A 21198-nucleotide genomic window follows, 5' to 3' on the forward strand; every position below is an offset into this window, starting at 1 on the left:
CAAACTTTCCAGAATAGCTATACCCCCTTTTAGGGTTTCTAAAATGCAATCGCAAATTTTAAAAAGATATCATGACAGTGTGGTGATTGGGGGGGGGGGGGGCGTTGAGGATGGAAGTAGAAGAGGGCATAGAGAGGATAAATGGTGATGGAAAAATAAAATAAATAATAAGTTAAAAATAAAATCTATAGGATTACCAAAATAAAGAAGATATGAAAAGCACTGCATTTTCTTAAATTAGGACATGATTCTGATTACATCTCTGTCTTAAGAAACTAAATGCGCTTTTGTTGTTCTTTTTGTAGCTTCCCTCCTAAACTAACAGTGAAGCAGGCTATCTACGTGCCCGCTCTGTGGATCCAAGCTGAACAATCAAACTCTATTTAGCAATGACTAAAATATATTTTCAATATTAAGAGAGAAGCAAAGCAAATATTAGGAAAGTGTGCAAATATAATCATTTCGGAGAGCTCCAAAAAATGCTTAAAATTTAGACCTGAATTTCAATTGCTTTGCATTCTAAATTAGGGTATTTTTGTCTACATATATTTTTTATTCTAAAATTAAGAATTTATTCTAAATTAAGAATTAATAACAATTCCATTTCTCATATCCTTTTGTGTTTTTACAAAACATATCACCATTGAGCAGGCTCATCTTCCGATCTAAGAAATAGCATAGGATGAAACCTCTGTCTTCTGACTCATTATTCCTCTTTCATCTTTGTCTTTTCAAAACACTGACTGTGCTGTCCAGCTCATGCATCTGCTCTTATCTTAGTGTCCTTCCCATTTATACTAATATACTCTGCCCGCTGGTGGATTTTTCCTCCCACTGCTAATCCCAAGGACTCTGGTGAATTCACCCATGGCTTTCTCGTTTGTCTACTCCTAAAATTTTGTTTACTTGGTATTAGTCACCTGCATGAGAAGAACAATTCAGTCAATCATCGAAATGTCTAAAGTATCCAAATGTTTGTTTTTCCAGAGACATCGCTTACATTTTCCTATTTATTTTTATATGATGTCTCACTCCAGCTGTCATCATTGTATGTATATGCTTATCTCTGTGTAATCTGTTTTCAGTGCCATGAAGCATTGCATGGTACTTGGCATTTGCCCAGTTTCAGTGTTAACCTTTTGCTGCTTCAATAACAATCATATGTCTTACATCATTGTGTAAATTACACCTACCACCAACTTTATGCATTTAGTACCATGTAATCTATCTTTTCATATGCGTGGCATTTACTGAGCATCTCCTTTTTGTAGTTGTAGCCCCAGTGCTATCTGACTTGAAATTCTTTGAGTGCCATCTCAAATCCACGGGGAATCCAAATTCTGCTGATGATTTATGCAGCTTCCCCGGAGTATTTCTTTCTGATTTCCTGTACCCGCTGAAGACTGAATCTCACCAACATTTCAGTTTCCACAGGATTCGTCCCTGCCTGGACCAGAGCAGGACAGAGTGCAGCTTGTTCAGTTTCCCCAGAATAAGGCAGCTTTTTTTTCTTCAATATTTTTATTGATTTTTAGAGAGAAAGGAAGAGAGAAGGAAAGAGAGAGAAACATCCATGTGGGAGCATTACATCGATGGGCTGCCACTTTCCATGCCCCCTACCGGGGATCAAGCCTGCAACCAGGGCATGTGCCCTGACAGGGCATCTAACTGGCAACCTTTTGGTGAACAGATGATGCCCAACAAACTGAGCGACACTGGCCAGGGCTGGAATAAGGCAGTTTTATAGAACAAATTTAACTGAAGATTGAGAGACAACACTAAAGACTTGCACTGTATTTGTAATGTGCTTTTTCCTACCCTGGGTGATAAATGCAGGGGTATATGTTCTATTACTCTTTATACCTTTCCATGTATATGGACCCCTCCACCCCTGAAGGCCCATTAAGTCATGTGACACACCTACGGGAACAGTTTCCACCTGGGAGAACTGCTCCCCTTTCCCCCACTCCACGAACTGTCCTTTGTCAGGTCTTGGAGAAAATTGCATGTCAACAAATAGTTACAATGCAATTGGATATGTTGTAAGAGCACTTAGCACAAAACAGATGAGAAAGCAACTAACTACTTGTAGGATTAGAAAAGTGGTCTTCCAGAAAGAGGTAACCTTTGAACTGCTCCAAGAGGGGCAGGATTTAGACAAGCTGAACAAGGGGAATGAGCAGTGGGCATTCAGGCCAGAGAAGGGCCGCATGGAAAAGCACAGGAATGTGAAAGAGCACTTGGGGTGACCAGTGGCCTCTGCGGCGAGGTAAGTAGTGAGGACCAGAATACAGAAAGCCTCTTACACCACACTGATGAGTTTAGGCTTGACACTGCTGGCCGTAGGGAATGAAGAAATGATTTTAATCAGGGAAGAGGCATAATGGGGACCTTACTTGGGGTTGATAATTAATCCCAGCTATCCTCTATTTTTAAAAGCAAATTGTTTTCTTATTTCACAAATTGTAAATTGTGTTTTTTCTCTTCTATATTTATTCTCACTGTACCACAGAAGTTAGGGCAATAGTTTTCTAGAGGAGTCTTAGTTCCTGATTAATGCTTGATATGCAAAGGAGATTCTTAACCTCCTTTTCAAATGCAGGTTCTAGGTCCTCAGACCTACTCCCTGGGCATGGGCTCCTGGAAAAAATAAGATCACTAGAGGCTTCAGGTAATTCATGGATACTAAACATTGAGAACCTCTATTTCTATTAGAATGCCGTGAAACTAAAGAGGGAGATTTCACTTAATTACAATCTGATTTGAACTGGTGTCATCAAAGAAGTGTGCGAATCATAACAAATGCAGCAAAAACATCCCAAACATTTCTATCATACATTTGAAAAAGCAAATTCAGGGTATCAGATTGCCTTCTTATTCTTTAGAGTTATGTTAGTGATTTACTGGCTTATGTCCAGCCCCAATCAGCATGAATTGGACAGCACCTACAGTCCTCTCCTTCTAAGGGAGAAGATAGTATCATAGTGGTGACCAACCCCAGCCAGGAATGTGTCATAGCCCAATTCAGCCGTAAATATTATTCTCCTCTAAAGTGATCGCCCCTGAGACAAAGCTCCCAGACTTATCGGGCCCTGGTTCTCCAATCTGCCAAAGCTCTGTGCAGGAGAGCCAACATGCAGCGTGGCTCTGCTTTTACATCTGCAGTCTCACCAAGCTGCAGGCTGCTCATCTGCCCATGGGCAAATGGGAAGTTTTGGGCTCCACATAAAATCTGGACCCACCTCAGAATCAGTATAAGACAGATGAACCCTAAGGCCTCTTGCAGTCTTCATGTTCTCTGAGTTACGACATCAGAAGAGTGCATAGCAAGTGAGAGGTCAGGCAACCTCTGGGCTTTACCTTGGTCTGCAAAGAATTGTCAGCGTAAGGTTTTCTCATCAACTGCCTGAATCTTTTCTTTAAAATTTTCCTATGTTTATTCTCACGGTACTTTTTTCTACCAGGAAGTCCACACGAAATTGGTAGTTTTCCAAATTGGAGGAAAGTGTCACTTCAGATGAACTTGAGAAAATAATAAATTGTAGGACTTTAAATGTAAAGTAAGAGGAAATTTTCTGCTTTTGAGAAAAACTTTCTTTTTTGTTGTTCCAACTGAACTTTATTTTTTCTTGTTCATTTTTAGTGAAGTAAAGTAGACAGATAGTAAAAAAATAAATACGATAAAATACTAAAAGTAATAATAAAATATATGCACTATTAAAGACTTAGAACAAAAACAAAGTTCCTCTCCTGGCTGCATTCTCCCAACTTCCTCTCCACAGAGGCATCCACTTTCAACTCCTGTAGCTGTTTCTTCCATTATTGACCTCCATATTTCTGAAAAACAAAACAAAAAAACAGACTTGTAAAGCTATTTCCCAGTTTCCCAATTTAGTATTATTGACTGACTTTCCTTTTGATAGCTGAGGACTTTTCCATGATCCACTCCCCTCCTTTTTCTCAAACCTTTCCAACATGCTCATATCCTAACTTTTGTTAAATCATTAGTGTGTGTTTATGAAAATGTGTTCACTGCTCAGCCACTACTTCTTATGTTTGTAGAGTTTCCCAGACAAACTTCTGTTTTTCCGGAAGTTTTAAATTTTCTGCTGCACACCCATCAGACTATTTTCTTGTTTTCTTGTTGTCCTGGGGAGGCCCCCACACTGTGGCTCCAATCAGGGTCAGCTGTACCAGTCCTCCTGCGACAGGCTTCTCAGGTTAGAGTCTCTCCTGGACACCATGTCCTTCCCTTCTTGGCCAAGTCCCCTTTTGGTGGAGCACATCCTCCAGTGGTTTTCTATGAATGGGCGCCTGGAAGGTAATATCTTTGATTCATTACATATCTGAAAATGTCTGTGTTTCCTCAAACACTGGGTCAGTTGGTGCGTAAAGTCTGAGTTGAAGATCCATTTCCCTTAGAATTCTAAAGGCCTCCTGCCATATCTCCCTGTGGTATTATTACACTTGACACATCCAAGGCCATGTTGATTACACTACTTTTATATGTGACTTTTGTTGCTTACTTCTAGGATCTTTGTCTCCAGGGTTCTGGAATGTTGTGATACCGTGCCCCAGGTGCCTGCACGTATGAGAGGATGACATTTAGTGGACTCTGTTCATCTGAACATTTGACATTTTTACTTTCAAAAATGTTTTCATTTACTATTTCTTTGGTAATTTTATCCTTTCTTCTCTCTCTCTGTTGTTTTTTCAGAAACTCCTGTTGGTCAGACACTGGGTATCCTGGATTGATCCCTAAACCTTCTTGGCTTTTTTTCCTGATTGTTTATCTCTTTTCCTTTGGTTTTATTTTCTGGGAAAATCTCCTGAATTTCTCTTTCATCATTTTCATCAAATTTTTAATTTTAGGTGGACCCCTGTATTATTTATTACTGCCTAAAAAATTGTCCAAAAATTTTGCAGTTGAAAGCAGCAAACACTTACTAGTGTTATCTCATACATTTTCTGAGGGCCAGGGATGTGGGAGCAGCTTCGCTGGGTGGTGCTGTCTCAAGGTCTCTCAAGGGGCTGCAGTCAAGCTGAAGGTTGGGGAAGTGGTCACCTAAGGCTTGATAGGGTTGGAAGGTTACCTTGCAAGATAGCTCACTTGCAGGACTGTTATCAGGGAGCTCAACTCCTCAAGACTTTGGCCTCTTCATAAGGCTTTGACTTGACATGCAGTTAGCTTCCCAGAGCAAGTGATCCAAGACAGAAAATGGACATCACCATGTCTTTTTATGACTTAGTCTCAGAAGTGACATAGCATCACGAATGCCCTATTTTATTGGTCATACAGACCAACCCTGATCCAGTGTGGGAGAAGACTATACAAAGGCATGGACCCCAGGACAAGGGATTATGGGGAGCACCTCAGAGGCTGGTTACCACAGCTCTGTATTTCCTTTCTCTTCCTCCTTTGCCTTTGCCCCCCTTTTTGGAGCTGCCTCAGTTGGGACTCTTCCATGACCCCAATCCAAATACAGTTGACCCTTGAACAACATGAGTTTAACTGCACAGGTCCATTTATACATGGATTTTTTTTTCAGTAAATACTGTAAATATATTTTCTCTTCTTTATAATGTTCTTAATGACATTTTCTTTTTTAAATGTTTTATTGATTAAGTTATTACATGTGTCTTTATCCCCATGTTACCGCCCCATCCCCCCCCTAATCATGCCCTCACCCCTGTTGTCTGTGTCCATTGGTTAGGCCTATATGCATGCATATAAGTCCTTTGGTTGATCTCTCCCCCTTACCCCCACCCTCCATTACCTTCCCTCTGAGGTTTGACGGTCTGATCTATGCTTCTCTGTCTCTGGATCTGTTTTGGTTCATCAGTTTATGTTGTTCATTATATTCCATAAATGAGTGAGATCATGTGATATTTATTGTTCTCTGACTGGCTTAGTTCACTTAACATAATGTTCTCCAGTTCCATCCATTCTGTTGCAAATGATAAGAACTCCTTTTTTACCACAGCATAGTATTCCACTGTGTAGATGTACCACAGTTTTTTAATCGACTCATCTACTGATGGACACTTAGGCTGTTTCCAAATCTTAGCTATGGTGAATTGTGCTGCTATGAACATAGGGGTGCATATATCCTTTCTAATTGGTGTTTCTTTAATGATATTTTTTAGCTTAATTTATTGTGAGAATACAGTATGTTATACATACAACATACACAATATATGTTAATTGACTTCTATGTTATCAGTATGGCTTTTGCTTAGCAGAAGACCATCAGTAGTTAAGTTTGGGGGGAGTCAAAAGTTATATGCAGATTTTTGATTGCACAGGGGTCAGTGCCCCTAACACCTGCATTAAAGGTCAACTATAGTATTAAATGGTGTTTCTTGGCTTCTGCTCCCCAGTTTGTACAGTAGCCAAACTCCAGGTATCACAGTAGGCTGCCAGACTTAGTCCAGCTTCTCAGGCATCAGCCCTCCCACTGCTTTCTGTTGCCATTGCATTTTGCTTCCCAGAAACATTTATCTTGTTTTTGAATCTTTTTATTTTCTATTTTCTCTTTTTATATCTTACCTTTTGTTGGAACAAAGAAAATGTGCCAAAGCAATAACAAAGCTTCCAATCGCCACCATCTTCCAAAAGTTAATTGGCACTTTTTATCTGTTTTAGTCTTCTCACCTGTTTTCCTTATCTTTGGGTTGATACATTTTTTATTCTTTATTTTTTATCCATCATCTTATTCTGGTTTTCAAAAGGAACAGACACAAATAAAGGTATTTAATCAACTCTCTTTCTAGCTTAACTCTTCCATACATAAGTGAGCCTGTTTCTTCTGCTTAGCATGCAGAATAATATTGCTACTCAAGCAGTGTCCATATTTTCAAATCATGTGACATCAGAGTCTTTTCTAGAATCCAAATAAGACTTCCATGTGAAAAGGTGGTCTTGTCTTATGGGTGATGCTCAGTCAGTGCTCCAAAAATGTTAACTATCGCTACCATTTTGGTACTGATCAGGGCAAAAACTAAACAACTAACAGCCCAAGTTCATGATTATAGACTTAAATATCACTCACTGCATTATGGAAGATGTGTAAAGCTCCCTTAACGTATTGTTCATTCCCAAATGTAGCAGGGACCTCTGAGTCAGCGCCAATGATCTGTATGCTTGCTGTCATCCAGAAAATCACAAACAGGCAGCTGGGTTAGATGTCTAGACTGGGGGTGTCTCTCTGGACAGCAGTTGAAAGATAGGAAGTGGCAGTTGCAGAGAGATTTCTGTGATACCCAAGTATGGGGACAGGGGCTCAGGATGGGGAAGAAGGGGGCCACTGGAAAAGCAGCACAATGATGGCACCCCTCTTTACTGGAAGGCGTGTTGTCAGGGCTCAGGGGCAATTGCTTAAGGCAGACATGGGTGGAAGGGCAAAGAACAGCCCATGGACTCTGTCTGGCACAGCTGCCCGCACATGGTTGATGCTTTTCACACACAAAAACTTTTGCCTCTGGCTATTGGCTGGGCAGAGGGTCAATAAATATATTGCAAAATCAACAGGCTTGCTTGGTAGAGTGTGAACCAACTTTGAATGTTGCCAGCTTCCCCTTATGCTAACCCAGGCTGGGCTGGGCTGGGCTGGGCTGGGCTGGGCGTGGGGGAGGGGAGTTTAAACAGAGGGCAGCAGAATGCATGTAAACTGGTCACGGGCTGTTCTGAGAGTAGAAAGAGGACATATCTGAAATTATTCAAAAATTAGTTCCTAGCCTATTTATAAACAAACAAACAAACAAACATGTGTGCATAATTAGATCCTTTCTTAGTTATAGGAATAAAAAGATAATTTTTTACTGCCTGCCAGACATAGCTCCTACCTGCAGTCTAGTAAACATAATAAACCTCAACTCATGAGCATTTAAAAATAGCAATATTAAGTTAATAAGTTAGTAAAAGCCCACACTGTTGGTAGCCCACAGAAACAGCTGTGGGGGAGGAAAGAGTTTTCCTCGATCCTCTTAGGGTCCCTGGCTGACCTGAAAATTAAAGCGACAGTCAGATTAACAGGAGAAAAGCACACACATTTTTTAATTAAATTTTTACATGTGTGTGGGAGCCTTCACAAGAGAATGAAGACACTAAGAAGTGACCAGAGCAAGGAGCTTTGAGATCTTTTGGACAAAGAAACAATAAATTTGTGAAGAACTGACAAGACAGTAAAGATGTAACTAGGAAGAGAAGGGTGAGTTTACCAAGGTTTATTGGCAGATCCCGACGGTGCCATCTCTGGGCTGAGTCTGTTCCAGTACACACCTTATATACCTGTCTAAGTGCTTTAACAGTGTTAACCCATTTGTCCCCATTTTACAGATGCAGAAACTGAGGCACTAGAGATCACATAGAGTCACACAGGTGACTTCGCAGAGCTGGGATTCAGGCCCAGGAAGTCTCCTCTTAACCCCTCTGCCATATGGACCTGCAGGCAATATATGGGCCTTCATGAGCACAACAGGAACTGAGACAAAGAGAAAAGTGCAAGAGACAACTGACCAGCATTTCTGGAATTACCTGCTGCCTTTGTAAAATATATTTGGCACTTTTCATTTATAAGCATCACGCACTGTTGGAGTCTCAATCCAATATTATATTAAGCAAACAAAGTGTGTGTGTGCTCATATACACATAATATTTGTTTAATTGACTAATATATTTAATCTACTCTAAGAGTACTATTAATGTCTGTAGTTAACGCAGTTGTAGTTGAACCAAAATACTTCTCAGTTTGCTTACCATTGGTCTTAGAATGAAGACCAGCTCTCTGGAACTAGCCAACCCCCCTCAGGAGGAAATTCTGGGAAGACCACGGCTAGTTCTGCCTGACAGAAGGAAGGGTTGCACAGTAGCATGTCTGTCCTTTGGCATAGGATATTGCAGCAAAACAAGAGAGAAGGGTAGTCTCCATTGACTATTATACTCAGTGCAGGGCACTGGCTCTGCAGAGCCCTATGGCAGCACCTCAAGTCCTTTTCACAAAAAACATCTTGAGACAGAGATTAGCATCTTCTTTTACAGATGAGGTAGCTTGGAAGGATTAAGTAATTTGTCCAAAGCTCTAGTACAGTGATGGCAACCTATGACACGCGTGTCAGAGGTGACATGCGAACTCATTTTTTTGGTTGATTTTTCTTTGTTAAATGGCATTTATTTTATTTATTTATTTTTTTACTGTTCATCAGATTATTTATTCACTTGATTTTTAGATTCACTTGTTGATAGATGTGTGTTTGTTGTTCATAATTTGTATCTTTACCGTTTTCTTCTTCTTCCTCTTCTTAAAGGATACCTTTCAGCATTTCATATAATACTGGTTTGGTGGTGATGAACTCCTTTAGCTTTTCCTTATCTGTGAAGCTCTTTATCTGACCTTCAGTTCTGAATGATAGCTTTGCTGGGTAAAGTAATCTTGGTTGTAGGTTCTTGGTATTCATCACTTTGAATATTTCTTGCCACTCCCTTCTGGCCTGCATAGTTTCTGTTGAGAAATCAGCTGACAGTTGTATGGGTACTCCCTTGTAGGTAACTGACTGTCTTTCTCTTGCTGCCTTTAATATTCTCTCTTTGTCTTTTGCTCTTGGCATTTTAATTATGATGTGTCTTGGTGTGGTCCTCTTTGTATTCCTTTTGTTTGGGGTTCTCTGCGCTTCCTGGACTTGTAAGTCTATTTCTTTCACCAGGTAGGGGAAGCTTTCTGTCATTATTTCTTCAAATAGGTTTTCAATATCTTTCCCTCTCTCTTCTTCTGGAACCCCTATAATTCGGATGTTGGTATGCTTGAAGCTGTCCCAGAGGCTCCTTACACTATCTTCATATTTTTGGATTCTTTTTTCATTTTGCTTTTCCGGTTGGGTGTTTTTTGCTTCTTCGTATTTCAAATCTTTGACTTGATTCTTGTGATCCTCTGGTCTGCTGTTGGGAGTCTGTATAATATTCTTTATTTCAGTCAGTGTATGCTTAATTTCTAGTTGGTTCTTCATCACAACATTGAGGGTTTCACTAGATTTCTTGAAGATCTCACTACATTTATTGGCAGTCTCACCAGTCTTCTTGAAGATCTCACTACATTTATCAGCGGTCTCACCAGTCTTTTCGAGGGCCTTATTAAATTTATCCGCAGCTTCTAGACAGTTCTTTAAAGACCTTAAAAGTGTGGTTTTGAACTCTATATCCAGCAGTTTGCTTTCCTCCATTTCTGTCGTTTGTGTCCTGTTTCTTTGTCTTGGCATTTTTTATGCTTCACTGTGTCGATAGAGTGCCTTCCTGTGCTAAGTGTCCCAATTACCTGAGGTAGACACTCTTGGTGCACCCCCTTGTGGGCTTTGTGCACAGCCTTGTTGTAATTAAGCCTTGATTGTTGTAGTTATCACTGGGAGGAATTGACCTCCAGGCCAATTGGCTGTGAGAATCAGCTGTGTCTGCAGTGGGAGAACTTCTGTGCTGGAGACACCCCTCTGGGGCAAGACTTGCTTCAGTGGGGCTTTGGTGCTCACTGAGTCTGCCCCCTGAGTGTGTCTTTTATGGTTCCACGGAGCTGCAAACTGATGGTCCCACTCTGACCTCTGGGCTTCCTGGCTCCTGGATCTCGAGGGAGGTGCTAATCTAGCCTTTGCCTGAGGCTATCCAGCAAAAGCCTCCCTGCAGGGCTTGGGCAGGGAGGGTCCCACAGGATCAACAGGGTGGGGCTAGCAGTTATGGCTGCTCTCAGTCCTTCCCTCAGAGGCTCTGCTTCTCAGTGTCCCGGTAATCGCTGCAACCTCTCAGAGAGAAAGCTGCCCTAGGGCTCCTACCAATGCCAGACAGTCCTGCCTCTCCCGTACAAGTCCGGGTCCCCAGAGACTCGCCTGGAGCCCAGAGCCCAGAGCCCAAGACTCCCTCCTGACTGAAAACGACAACCGCGCCCTCAGCCTCCAGCCCGCTCCGCATGCACTCCGCACCCCAGCATTCTACTCCCGCACTGTGCCTCCCCTGAGTTCCAGTATGCTTTTCTCTTTCCTTCTAGTTGTAGAATTTCCACTCAGCCAGCCTTCCTGTGGTTCTGGGTGATGTCTGTTCCGTCTTTTAGTTGTATTTTTGAAGTGGTTGTTTGAGGCAGCAATCTCCAGTGTTTACCTATGCCGCCATCTTAGTTTTAAATGGCATTTAAATATATAAAATAAATATCAAAAATATAAGTCTTTGTTTTACTATGGTTGCAAATATCAGAAAATTTCTATATGTGACACGGCACCAGAGTTAAGTTAGGGTTTTTCAAAATGCTGACACACCGAGCTCAAAAGGTTCGCCATCACTGCTCTAGTAGGTAGCTGGAAACCTGGGGATAGCGCCTTTGTAGACCTGACCTACATGAGCACACACACAATTTATTTGCTTAATAAAATATTGGTTTGAGACCCCAATGGTACATGATGCTTTTAAATGAAAAACCTGTGATTTCTGGAATTTCAAAACCTCTTAAAATTCTCCACTATCAATGTTTATTTTGCATTCAAAGTAAGGTTATTGTCATAAAAAATGAATGTGACTGTTAAAAGAATGAGTTTCACAAGTTTAACTGTTAAATATGCAAAAGTGCTAAAACATCACCATAACCTTGGTCACTTCCTGATGTGTTAATGGTTAGCACATAAGAACATTATTACGAGCTTTCAGTCCAAGACAAATGATTTCTTCATGACAGACTATGGAAACTAAAAGGTATTTTATTGTTTGAAGAGGAAAAATAATAAAAATATTGCTTAAGAAATATCCATTAGTTATGCCAGACTGGTTTTTAATGGATTTAGCAATTAAATAGTAATTAATGGGTTTTAGCTCATTAATATATTCACAGCACTTCACAAATGGGCCCAAAAAAGTGAATTAAAATTAATGAAAATAAAAATATGGTCACTGTGCCCTGGCTGGTTAGAGTGTTATTACTTACTCTGAAAGTCATGGTTAGAGTGTTGTTACTTACTCTGAAAATCATGGGTCTCAATTCCTGGTCAGCGGGCATACCAGGATTCAGGTTCGATCCCCTGTTAGGGATTGTGCGGGAGGCAACTGACTAAAGTTTCTCACATCAATGTCTCTTTCTCTTTCTCCCTCTCTGTTCCTCTCTCTCTAAAATAAATAAAAAAAATATATCCAGGTGAGGATTATATATATACTAGAGGCCTGGTGCACAAAAATTTGTGCACTTGGGGGTGGGGGGGAGAGGGTTCCTCAGTCTGGCCTGTGCCCTCTCACAGTCTGGGACTCCTCAGGGGATGACCACCTGCTGGCTTAGGCCCGCTGCCCGGGGGATTGGGCCTAAGATGGCAATCAGACATCCCTCTGGCAGCCCGGCAGCCCTTGGGGGATGTCCACTTGCCAGCAGGGAACAGGCCTAAACTGCAGTCGGACATCCTTAGCGCTGCTGAGGAGGCAGGAGAGGCTCCAACCACCACCGCTGTACTGGCAGCCATCAGCCTGGCTTGTGGCTGAGCAGAGCTCCTCCCATGTGAGAGTGCCCTGACCACCAGAGGGCAGCTCCTGCATTGAGCGTCTGCCCCCTGGTGGTCAGTGTGTGTCACAGTGACCAGTCATTCCCAGTTGTATTGCTGTTAGGGTCAGTTTGCATATTACCCTTTTACTATATAGGATAGAGGCCTGGTGCACGGGTGGGGGCCAGCTGGTTTGCCCTAAAGGGTGTCCCAGATCAGGGTGGGGGTCCCGCTTGGGTGCCTGGCCAGCCTGGATGAGAGGATAATGGCTGTTTGCAACTGGTCACACCCCCTTCAAGGTGGGGTCCCCACTGGGGTGCCTGGCCAGTCTGGGTGAGGGGATGATGGCTGTTTGCAGTTGGTCACACCCCCTTCAGGGTGGGGGTCCCCACTGGGGTGCCTGGCCAGTCTGGGTGAGGGGCTGAGGGCTGTTTTCAGGCTGGCGGGTGACTGAAACTCCCAACCTCTCCTTTTTTTCTTTTTTTTTTATTCTGGGATTTATTTACCTTCTATGGCTGTCACTGGAGCTGAGAGCCGGCTTTAGCTCTGAGGCTCGGCTCCAGCTCTGAGACCTCGGTTTGTTTGGCTTCTATAATTGAAACACTGTTGCAACTCCAGCTCTGAGGCCCGGCTGGCTGAAAGCAGGCTTCTGGGTTTGGTTTAGCTTCTATAATTGCAACATTGTTTCTTAGAGTGCAAGCTCAGAGCCCAGCAGCGGCAGGCGGGAAACCTTGGCTTCCTCCTTCACTGGAGCAACCAAGCCTCCTGTTCACTTCAGCTGCCTGGCTGCTGGCCGCCATCTTGGTTGGCAGTTAATTTGCATATCTCGCTGATTAGCCAATGGGAAGGGTAGTGAAGTTATGGTTAATTACTATGTTTCTCTATTATTAGATAGGATAGCTGCTGTATCTTTTGGCTAAGCAATTGATGAGCCAGGAGGTCACTGTTTGATTCCTGGTTCGGGGCACATGTCGAAATTGTGGGATCGATCCCCAGTGTGGGGTGTGCAGGAGGCAGTTGATCAATGACTCTCTCTCCTCATTGATGTTTCTATCTCTATATCCCTTTCCCTTCCTCTTTGTTAAAAAAATACCAACTATCCAAACCTTGGGGAAAAAACAGACTTTTCTTTTCAATCAGTTGCTCTCTATTCATATAGATTATGATGTACTAGTATGAAAATGTGGTGAGGATACATGATGAATGTCTGAAATTGCGATGTACTCCCTCTTTTGAATGACAGCATAGTCTACTGCCTTATATTCAGGAAATATGTTCAATTAAAGATTTTTTGTTTTCATATTTTTATTTGATTGCACAACTTTGGGACTTTGGGACTACCTGAGGCAATTTTTTAAAAATTTTCTTCCCAATATAAAAATCTCAATAGGCCAATACCTATGGAAGAAATTGAAGCAGTCATCAAAAAGCTTCCAGCAAACAAAAGCCCAGGACCAGACGGCATCAGAGGGGAGATTTACCAAACATTCAAGGAAGAACTAAAACCTATCCTCCCCAGACTACTACAAAAAATTCAAGAGGAAGGAACACTTCCAAGCTCATTCTTTGAAGCCAGCATCACCCTAATACCAAAACCAGGTAAAGACAACACAATGAAAGAGAATTTCAGGCCAATATCCCTCATGAACATAGATGCCAAAATCCTCAATAAAATCTTAGCAAATCGGATCCAGCAGTACATCAGAAAGATTATACACCATGACCAAATTGGATTTATCCCAGAGATGCAAGGATGATACAATATCCGCAAATCAATAAACGTGATACATCACATAAACAAATTGAAAGAAAAAAACCACATGGTCATATCAATTGATGCAGAAAAAGCATTTGACAAAATCCAACACCCATTTTTGATAAAAACTGTCAGCAAGGTAGGAGTAGAAGGATCATACCTCAACATAATAAAAGCCATATATGACAGGCCCACAGCCAACATCATACTCAATGGACAAAAACTAACACCATTTCCCCTAAGGACAGGAACAAGAAAGGGATGCCCACTCTCACCACTCCTGTTCAACATAGTACTGGAAGTATTAGCCATTGCAATTAGACAAGAAGAAGAAATAAAAGGCATCCAAATTGGAAAAGAGGAAGTAAAACTGTCCTTATTTGCAGACAACATGATATTATACATACAAAACCCTAGAGACTCCATCAAAAAACTACTAGACTTAATACATGAATTTGGCAATGTAGCAGGATACAAAATTAACCCCAAGAAATCTGAGGCATTTCTATACACCAATAGTGAACTTTCAGAAAGAGAGACTAAAAAAACAATCCCATTTACCATCGCACCAAAAAAAAATTAAGCTACCTAGGAATAAACTTAACTAAAGAGGTAAAAGACCTCTACTCAGAAAACTACAGGACGTTGAAAAAAGAGATAGAGGAAGACACAAACAGATGGAAGAACATACCGTGTTCATAGATTGGTAGAATCAACATCATTAAAATGTCCATACTACCCAAAGCAATCTATAAATTCAATGCACTTCCCATTAAAATACCAATGGCATACTTCACAGATCTAGAACGAACTCTCCAAAAATTCATCCCCGAATAGCTGCAGCAATCCTGAGAAAGAACAAAGTAGGTGGGATCTCAATACCAGATAACAAGCTGTATTACAAAGTCACTGTTCTCAAAACTGCCTGGTACTGGCACAAGAACAGACATATAGATCAATGGAATAGAATAGAGAGCCCAGAAATCGGCCCGAACCAATATGCTCAATTAATATTTGACAAAGGAGGCAAGAACATACAAAGGAGCCAAGATAGTCTCTTCAATAAATGGTGCTGGGAAAATTGGACAGATATATGCAAGAAAATGAAACTAGACCACCAACTTACACCATACACAAAAATAAACTCAAAATGGATAAAGGACTTAAATGTACGACGGGAAACCATAAAAATTCTAGAAGAATCCAAAGGCAACAAAATCTCAGACATATGCCGAAGCAATTTCTTCACTGATACAGCTCCTAGGGCCCTTGAAACTAAAGAAAAAATGTACAAATGGGACTACATCAAAATAAAAAGCTTCTGCACAGCAAAAGAAACCATCAACAAAACAACAAGAAAACCCACTGCGTGGGAAAACATATTTGCCAATGTCATATCTGATAAGGGCCTAATCTCCAAAATGTATAGGGAACTCATACAACTTAACAAAAGGAAGATAAACAATCCAATCAAAAAATGGGCAAAGGATCTAAATAGATACCTTTCAAAAGAGGACATTCAGAAAGCCAAGAGACATATGAAAACATGCTCAAAATCACTAATCATCTGAGAGATGCAAATCAAAACAACAATGAGGTACCATCTCACACCTGTCAGACTGGCTATCATCAACAAGTCAACAAACGACAAGTGCTGGAGAGGATGTGGAGAAAAAGGAACACTTGTCCCCTGCTGGTGGGAATGCAGACTGGTGCAGCCACTATGGAAGACAGTATGGAGTTTCCTCAAAAAACTGAAAATGGAACTCCCATTTGGCCCTGTGATCTCTCTTCTAGGAATATATCCCAAGAAACCAGAAACACCAATCAGAAAGGATATATGCACCCCTATGTTCATAGCAGCACAATTCACCATAGCTAAGATCTGGAAACAGCCTAAGTGCCCATCTTTAGATGAATGGATTAGAAAACTGTGGTACACCTACACGATGGAATACTATGCTGCTGTAAAAAAGAAGGAACTCTTACCATTTGCAACAGCATGGATGGAACTGGAGAGCATTATGCTAAGTGAAATAAGCCAGTCAATGAAGGAAAAATACCACATGATCTCACTCATTCATGGATAATAAAGACCATTATAAACTTATGAACAAAAATAGACACAGAGGCAGAGCTGCCTCGAACAGACTGTCAAACTACAGCAGGAAGGCCGGGAAGGGTGGGGGGGCAGGAGGAGGGGGGTAAGAGATCAACCGAAGGACTTGTATGCATGCATATAAGCATAACCAATGGACATAAGACACTGGGGGGTAGGGGAGGCCAGGGGATTGTCAAGGGCGAGGGAAAAAAAAAAGGAGACATATGTAATACTCTTTGTAATACTTTAAGCAATAAAAAAAGGAAAAAAAAGAAAATATATGTATATAAGAAAAAAAAAATTTTTCTTCCCAGTCAGCACATCTCCTACCCTTGCCCAGCCTCTGCTGTCAGTTAATTTTTTTTGAGGGGGTGGGGGCAGTGTAAAGGAAGAGAACACATTTTAAGTTGATATTAACCCAAAGAAGAAAGATAAATATGTAACCATAGAATGTGTATCAAAACAAATTTTAAATCCACTAGATGAAATTATTTCTCTTTTGTTCCTCTGCTGGCCTTCATCAGAATTGGCATGTGCATACGTGTGAAAGCTGGGGTTGTGTGTCAAAGTGACTAGTTAGGGAGGTAAGAGCTGCCAAACTCACAGTTCAGTTTTTGTCTTTTAATAAGAACACTTTGATATTAGCATTAGTGAATTAGTTTGTTTTTCTCTTTAAAGACACATCATGGGTATTGATTATCTTTTCTCCGTCTTGAATTATTTCAAGAAAAGAAAACCTTAGAATCAACCTCAGAAGATGCCACCAATTAATATACCCAAATACATACATGTACATTATGCTGAACTTACAACACTTGCCAATATCAGACCATGTTCTACCTACAACAATGGCAATCTCATATGGTTCAACTATATATTGTTAAAAAAAAAAAAAAAAAAAAAAAAAAGGACAGTTGGGTTTTTTCCATGAATAAATTTCTTAAAATTCTTAAATACCATGAGAATGATGTATATTCACCTGACAGTTCTTCCATATGCAACAGCTTCACCCTTATCTACTCTATTTCTATTGATACATTGCCACAGCATCTCATCACTTCTAACGATCAGTGTTCAACGCTCTAAGACTAGAAAACTATGTTTGCTTTTACCCAGTCAGTTGGGACTTACTAAGCTGTTTTCACCCAAAACCCTTTCTCTTTCCCTCTTCCTAGGGCTGTGTCTGCACGGACAAAGGCCAGTGCTTCTGCAGTGGGACCAAAGGGGAGAAGGTAAACGTAAAACCTTAATTTGGCTTCTTTTCTCTTTGGAGCTCATCCTGGAGCTCACACTCTTCTTTCATTAAGGGCAGGAAGATCAGCAGTGTGTTCTTCCATTCCCCAAATCCAATGTTAAAGTAATTGTATGTAAAAGTTAACCTGGAAAAAAAAAGCGGGGGGGGGGGTGGGGGGCCTTAGAGGAGCTTCAGATAACTTGTGTAAATACAGGCAGTGATTTTTAATTCTCTTGGCCTGTCAAGGAGAAATGGCAAGTTAGCGAAAAGGAAAGTTGATGTATACCCAATTTACAATTTTGCTAACCACGAGAGAACAACTGGAAATTTCTTAATTTACTCACTTAGACACAAACTAAACATTGAAGTGCTCAAATTTTAAGTCCTTCGGCGTTGATGCAGGCCCGCCCCCTGGTGGAAGGATCCTGTAGCAGCGCTCTACTTGAGGCAAACATTTAGCAGAGGGAAGTGGCTCCATTGCAGAATTCAAGGGGGCTGGGGGAGAAGGGAATGCGATGAAATCTCATTAATTCGCTCCATTAACTTGCAATCTGTGATAATTAAGACAGAGGCAGAACTAAAGTTGTGTCTTTGTTCACAAAACCCTTTCCTCAGATACACTAATGATTTACTTAACAATATTGAAAGGTGACTGCTTAAAATATTTTGAAAAGAATATATTTTAAGCTCTCTAGATAAAATAATTTACATATAATTTATGTGATTGCTATAATAGCTATTATTATATTTATTTTAAATTATTTTAAAATTCATGTGTAGTTGATTTAGGACTTTTTCCCAGAAGCTATTATACTCAGATTCATGATGGGAACTATGATTCATTCTCACATTCTAGAAGCAGTATTGAATCCCTACTGTGTTCAAGATGCTATTCTAGGATGTGTGAAGGAACTTGAGTATTGAGAGGAGTCTAGCAAATTCTTTTATTTCTCTTTTTATTGGGTGTATGCTCTCTCTCTCTGTCTCTCACTCTCTCTTTAAAAATATAATTTGCCAATTGTGTAACTAAATTGACCGAATTAACTGGTGGCCTTCACTATTAAAGAGTAAGTCCAGGATCCACTTCCATGGGAAGATTCTTTGTTGGCAGAGAACCCTGTAACACATTGGGCCTAAATTACTTACACTCACTCATTACTAGGGGCTTTCCCATATCATCTGACTCTTTCTAAAAAAAAAAAAACAAAAAAAACTATTTAGCTCACACAGATACTTATGCCACCCTTGACATATCTCTTGCACAAATATCATATTGAATTACGAATTCCTCTGTAATCAAGAAAGAACTAAGACCCACTGCCTGCATGTTGTTCTTTGCAAGCTACGGAGCAGTTGTGTACACTCCCAACAGCATTCCTGCGCCTTGTCCTCACTCTCTCCATCTCTCAACAAACACACTACTGACCTCAATCTTTCTAACTGGATTTCCCCTTCATTCTGGATTTTATTTTCCTTTCTCTCCCTGTTCAGTTAACTCTGCCATTTGGGCTAAAGTTCTTACAGATCAAGGGCCAGCACTTCCAAGCCTATAGACAATGCTAATAGCAGGCAGCTTTTCAGTTACTGATCCACTCATTGCTGAGGGCTGATTTTTGTTTACATCTAAGGGGGGAAATATGCAAAAACGTTATCAAGTCATAAAGGGAGGGAAATAATGGTTAAGGCTGTGTATGTTGTTGAAGAGTTTCTGTTCTGTGTGTTTCTCCTCTTGTTTTCATTTTAATAGGGAGAGAAAGGTCTTCCTGGACCCCCTGGTTCTCCTGGCCTGAAGGGATTCCCAGGTCCTGAAGGCTCACCTGGACCACAGGGACCCAAGGTACATCAGCCTGCAAGGTTGAGGAATACTCAGCCCACCCACCTTCTTTATGCCTACCCTCTGGGCTCCTGAGAACATGGAGAGAATTCCACATCTTAGCCGATGGCAAATTCCTGCTTACCCTCACAACTGCATCCTCGCCCAAGACCATTGCAAATGATCATTATTATCTTCAAATCCCCTACTCAACTTCCTCCTCCCAATCTACACAGCTTCTGCGTCTGCATCAGCTCCTACTTTCTTCTCTTCTACATGGAAAGATGAGTTCTTTTCACCTTCCATTCAGGACCAACAACCCCCTCCCCCCCCCCCCCCCCACACACACACTGTACCCTGCTCACTGGAATTATAAGTATAACCTTATTCCAAGAGATATCTCCTTTGTCTTGGGATATTCTAACATTCCTTTTGATGTTGGCCTTTCTCTTTCAGTCCTTAAACATACCAATATTTCCCCATATTAATATAAACATTCTCTAGACCTTACAGGTACAGTGACCAAAAGATTGCCATCCTTTCCCTGTCTTTCCTTTCTGTCAAACTTCTTTAGAAAATAGCTAACCAGGCTGGCTATAGTTCATCTCCATTCACTCCTCAGCAGGTGATAATTGCCTTGGGCCCCCTTTCTCCTGACAACACTCTTGCAGAGATCACCCATGACTCCAAGTGACCAGTGCCAATGGATACTTCTGTGTCTTTGTCTGACCTGGACCCCTCTGCTTTGTCTCAGAGATCATGGAGTGGATTGCTCTCTTCTCCTTGAAACTCAGTCTTTGTTTCTGACTCTCTTCTTGCTTCCCGCCCTTCCTGTCTTTCTTGGGTTCCTTTTTCTCAAGTCTTCCCTTAAACATCAGGGACCCTACGTTCTGACCAGAGCCTACTGCCTTTCACACTTGTCACACATTTTTATCCTAAAGTCTGTGATAAAACAAATGGCTTTGCTTAAATCAGTGCCCTAGAGGATTTGCTAAAGAACTCATAACTACTAGATTGCTCATGGCTCTTTCCTGCCGTGGACATTAGTCAGACGTAAGCCTAGGCTCTCACACACTCCCATGGTCACAACCCTGACTGCTGGTCTCCAGCAAACTATGAAATAACCAGTAAGTTATGGAAGACAATCACAATTGATCTCCACACAGTTTTTTTAAATTCCATAAATATTGCTATAGGATATTGACATGGTCATCAAAGGCAATACTTACTGAAAATTTACCCTGTGTCAGCACTAGACCGTGGATTCCTGACTACACCTCATTTACCTTTCACAGTGGTTCCAGAAATCATGATGGAGATTCATAATCTAGTTCTCATCAATTTTATGGATGAGGAAGCCGACACGCAGAGCACTTAAGTAATTTGTCCTGGTTACACAGCCAACAGGTGGCTGCTTTTATACAATGCCAGCATCAACCTCTGTAACCAAAGAAGCTAAACCCACATCTGTAGTTTCCAAGTAAAAATGCAAAGATGGCTTGTTCTCCAAAAACTCCACCATTTCCTGTCTATCCCTGTATGCGTTGTTTCTTCATTTCTCCTTCTTGTGATCCTAATTATGGAAAAGTCATTTGGATTCTGGACATTCTATGCCTGAATTTGGATACATTCTGTGGCCTCCCTCCCGGGTGTGACCTCATATTTTCCTCCATTTCGCTGGTAGAATGAATTGGCCACTTCAACCCTATACATCAGATCAGCTAAATTCTAACTCCTTCCTTTTCGTTTTGTTCTCTGTACTCTGCTTGTTTCTCTCAGCATTTCTTTAATGATGCTAACAATAC

At 41.1% G+C, this 21198-nt stretch overlaps 1 protein-coding gene across 2 annotated transcripts in view; it reads left to right on the plus strand.

The window, feature by feature from the left end:
* Positions 1-21198, plus strand: part of COL4A3 (collagen type IV alpha 3 chain) — a 136269-nt gene that overhangs the window by 44638 nt on the left and 70433 nt on the right. For both annotated transcript variants that reach the window (XM_059703357.1, XM_059703356.1), the window contains exons 2-3: positions 17522-17578; positions 19328-19417. In XM_059703357.1, the coding sequence (XP_059559340.1) occupies positions 17522-17578; positions 19328-19417 (147 nt within the window). The remainder of the gene's footprint in view (positions 1-17521; positions 17579-19327; positions 19418-21198) is intronic.

The sequence above is a fragment of the Myotis daubentonii genome, chromosome 7, assembly GCF_963259705.1.
Source record: "Myotis daubentonii chromosome 7, mMyoDau2.1, whole genome shotgun sequence".
NCBI classification, from domain to species: Eukaryota; Metazoa; Chordata; class Mammalia; order Chiroptera; family Vespertilionidae; genus Myotis; species Myotis daubentonii.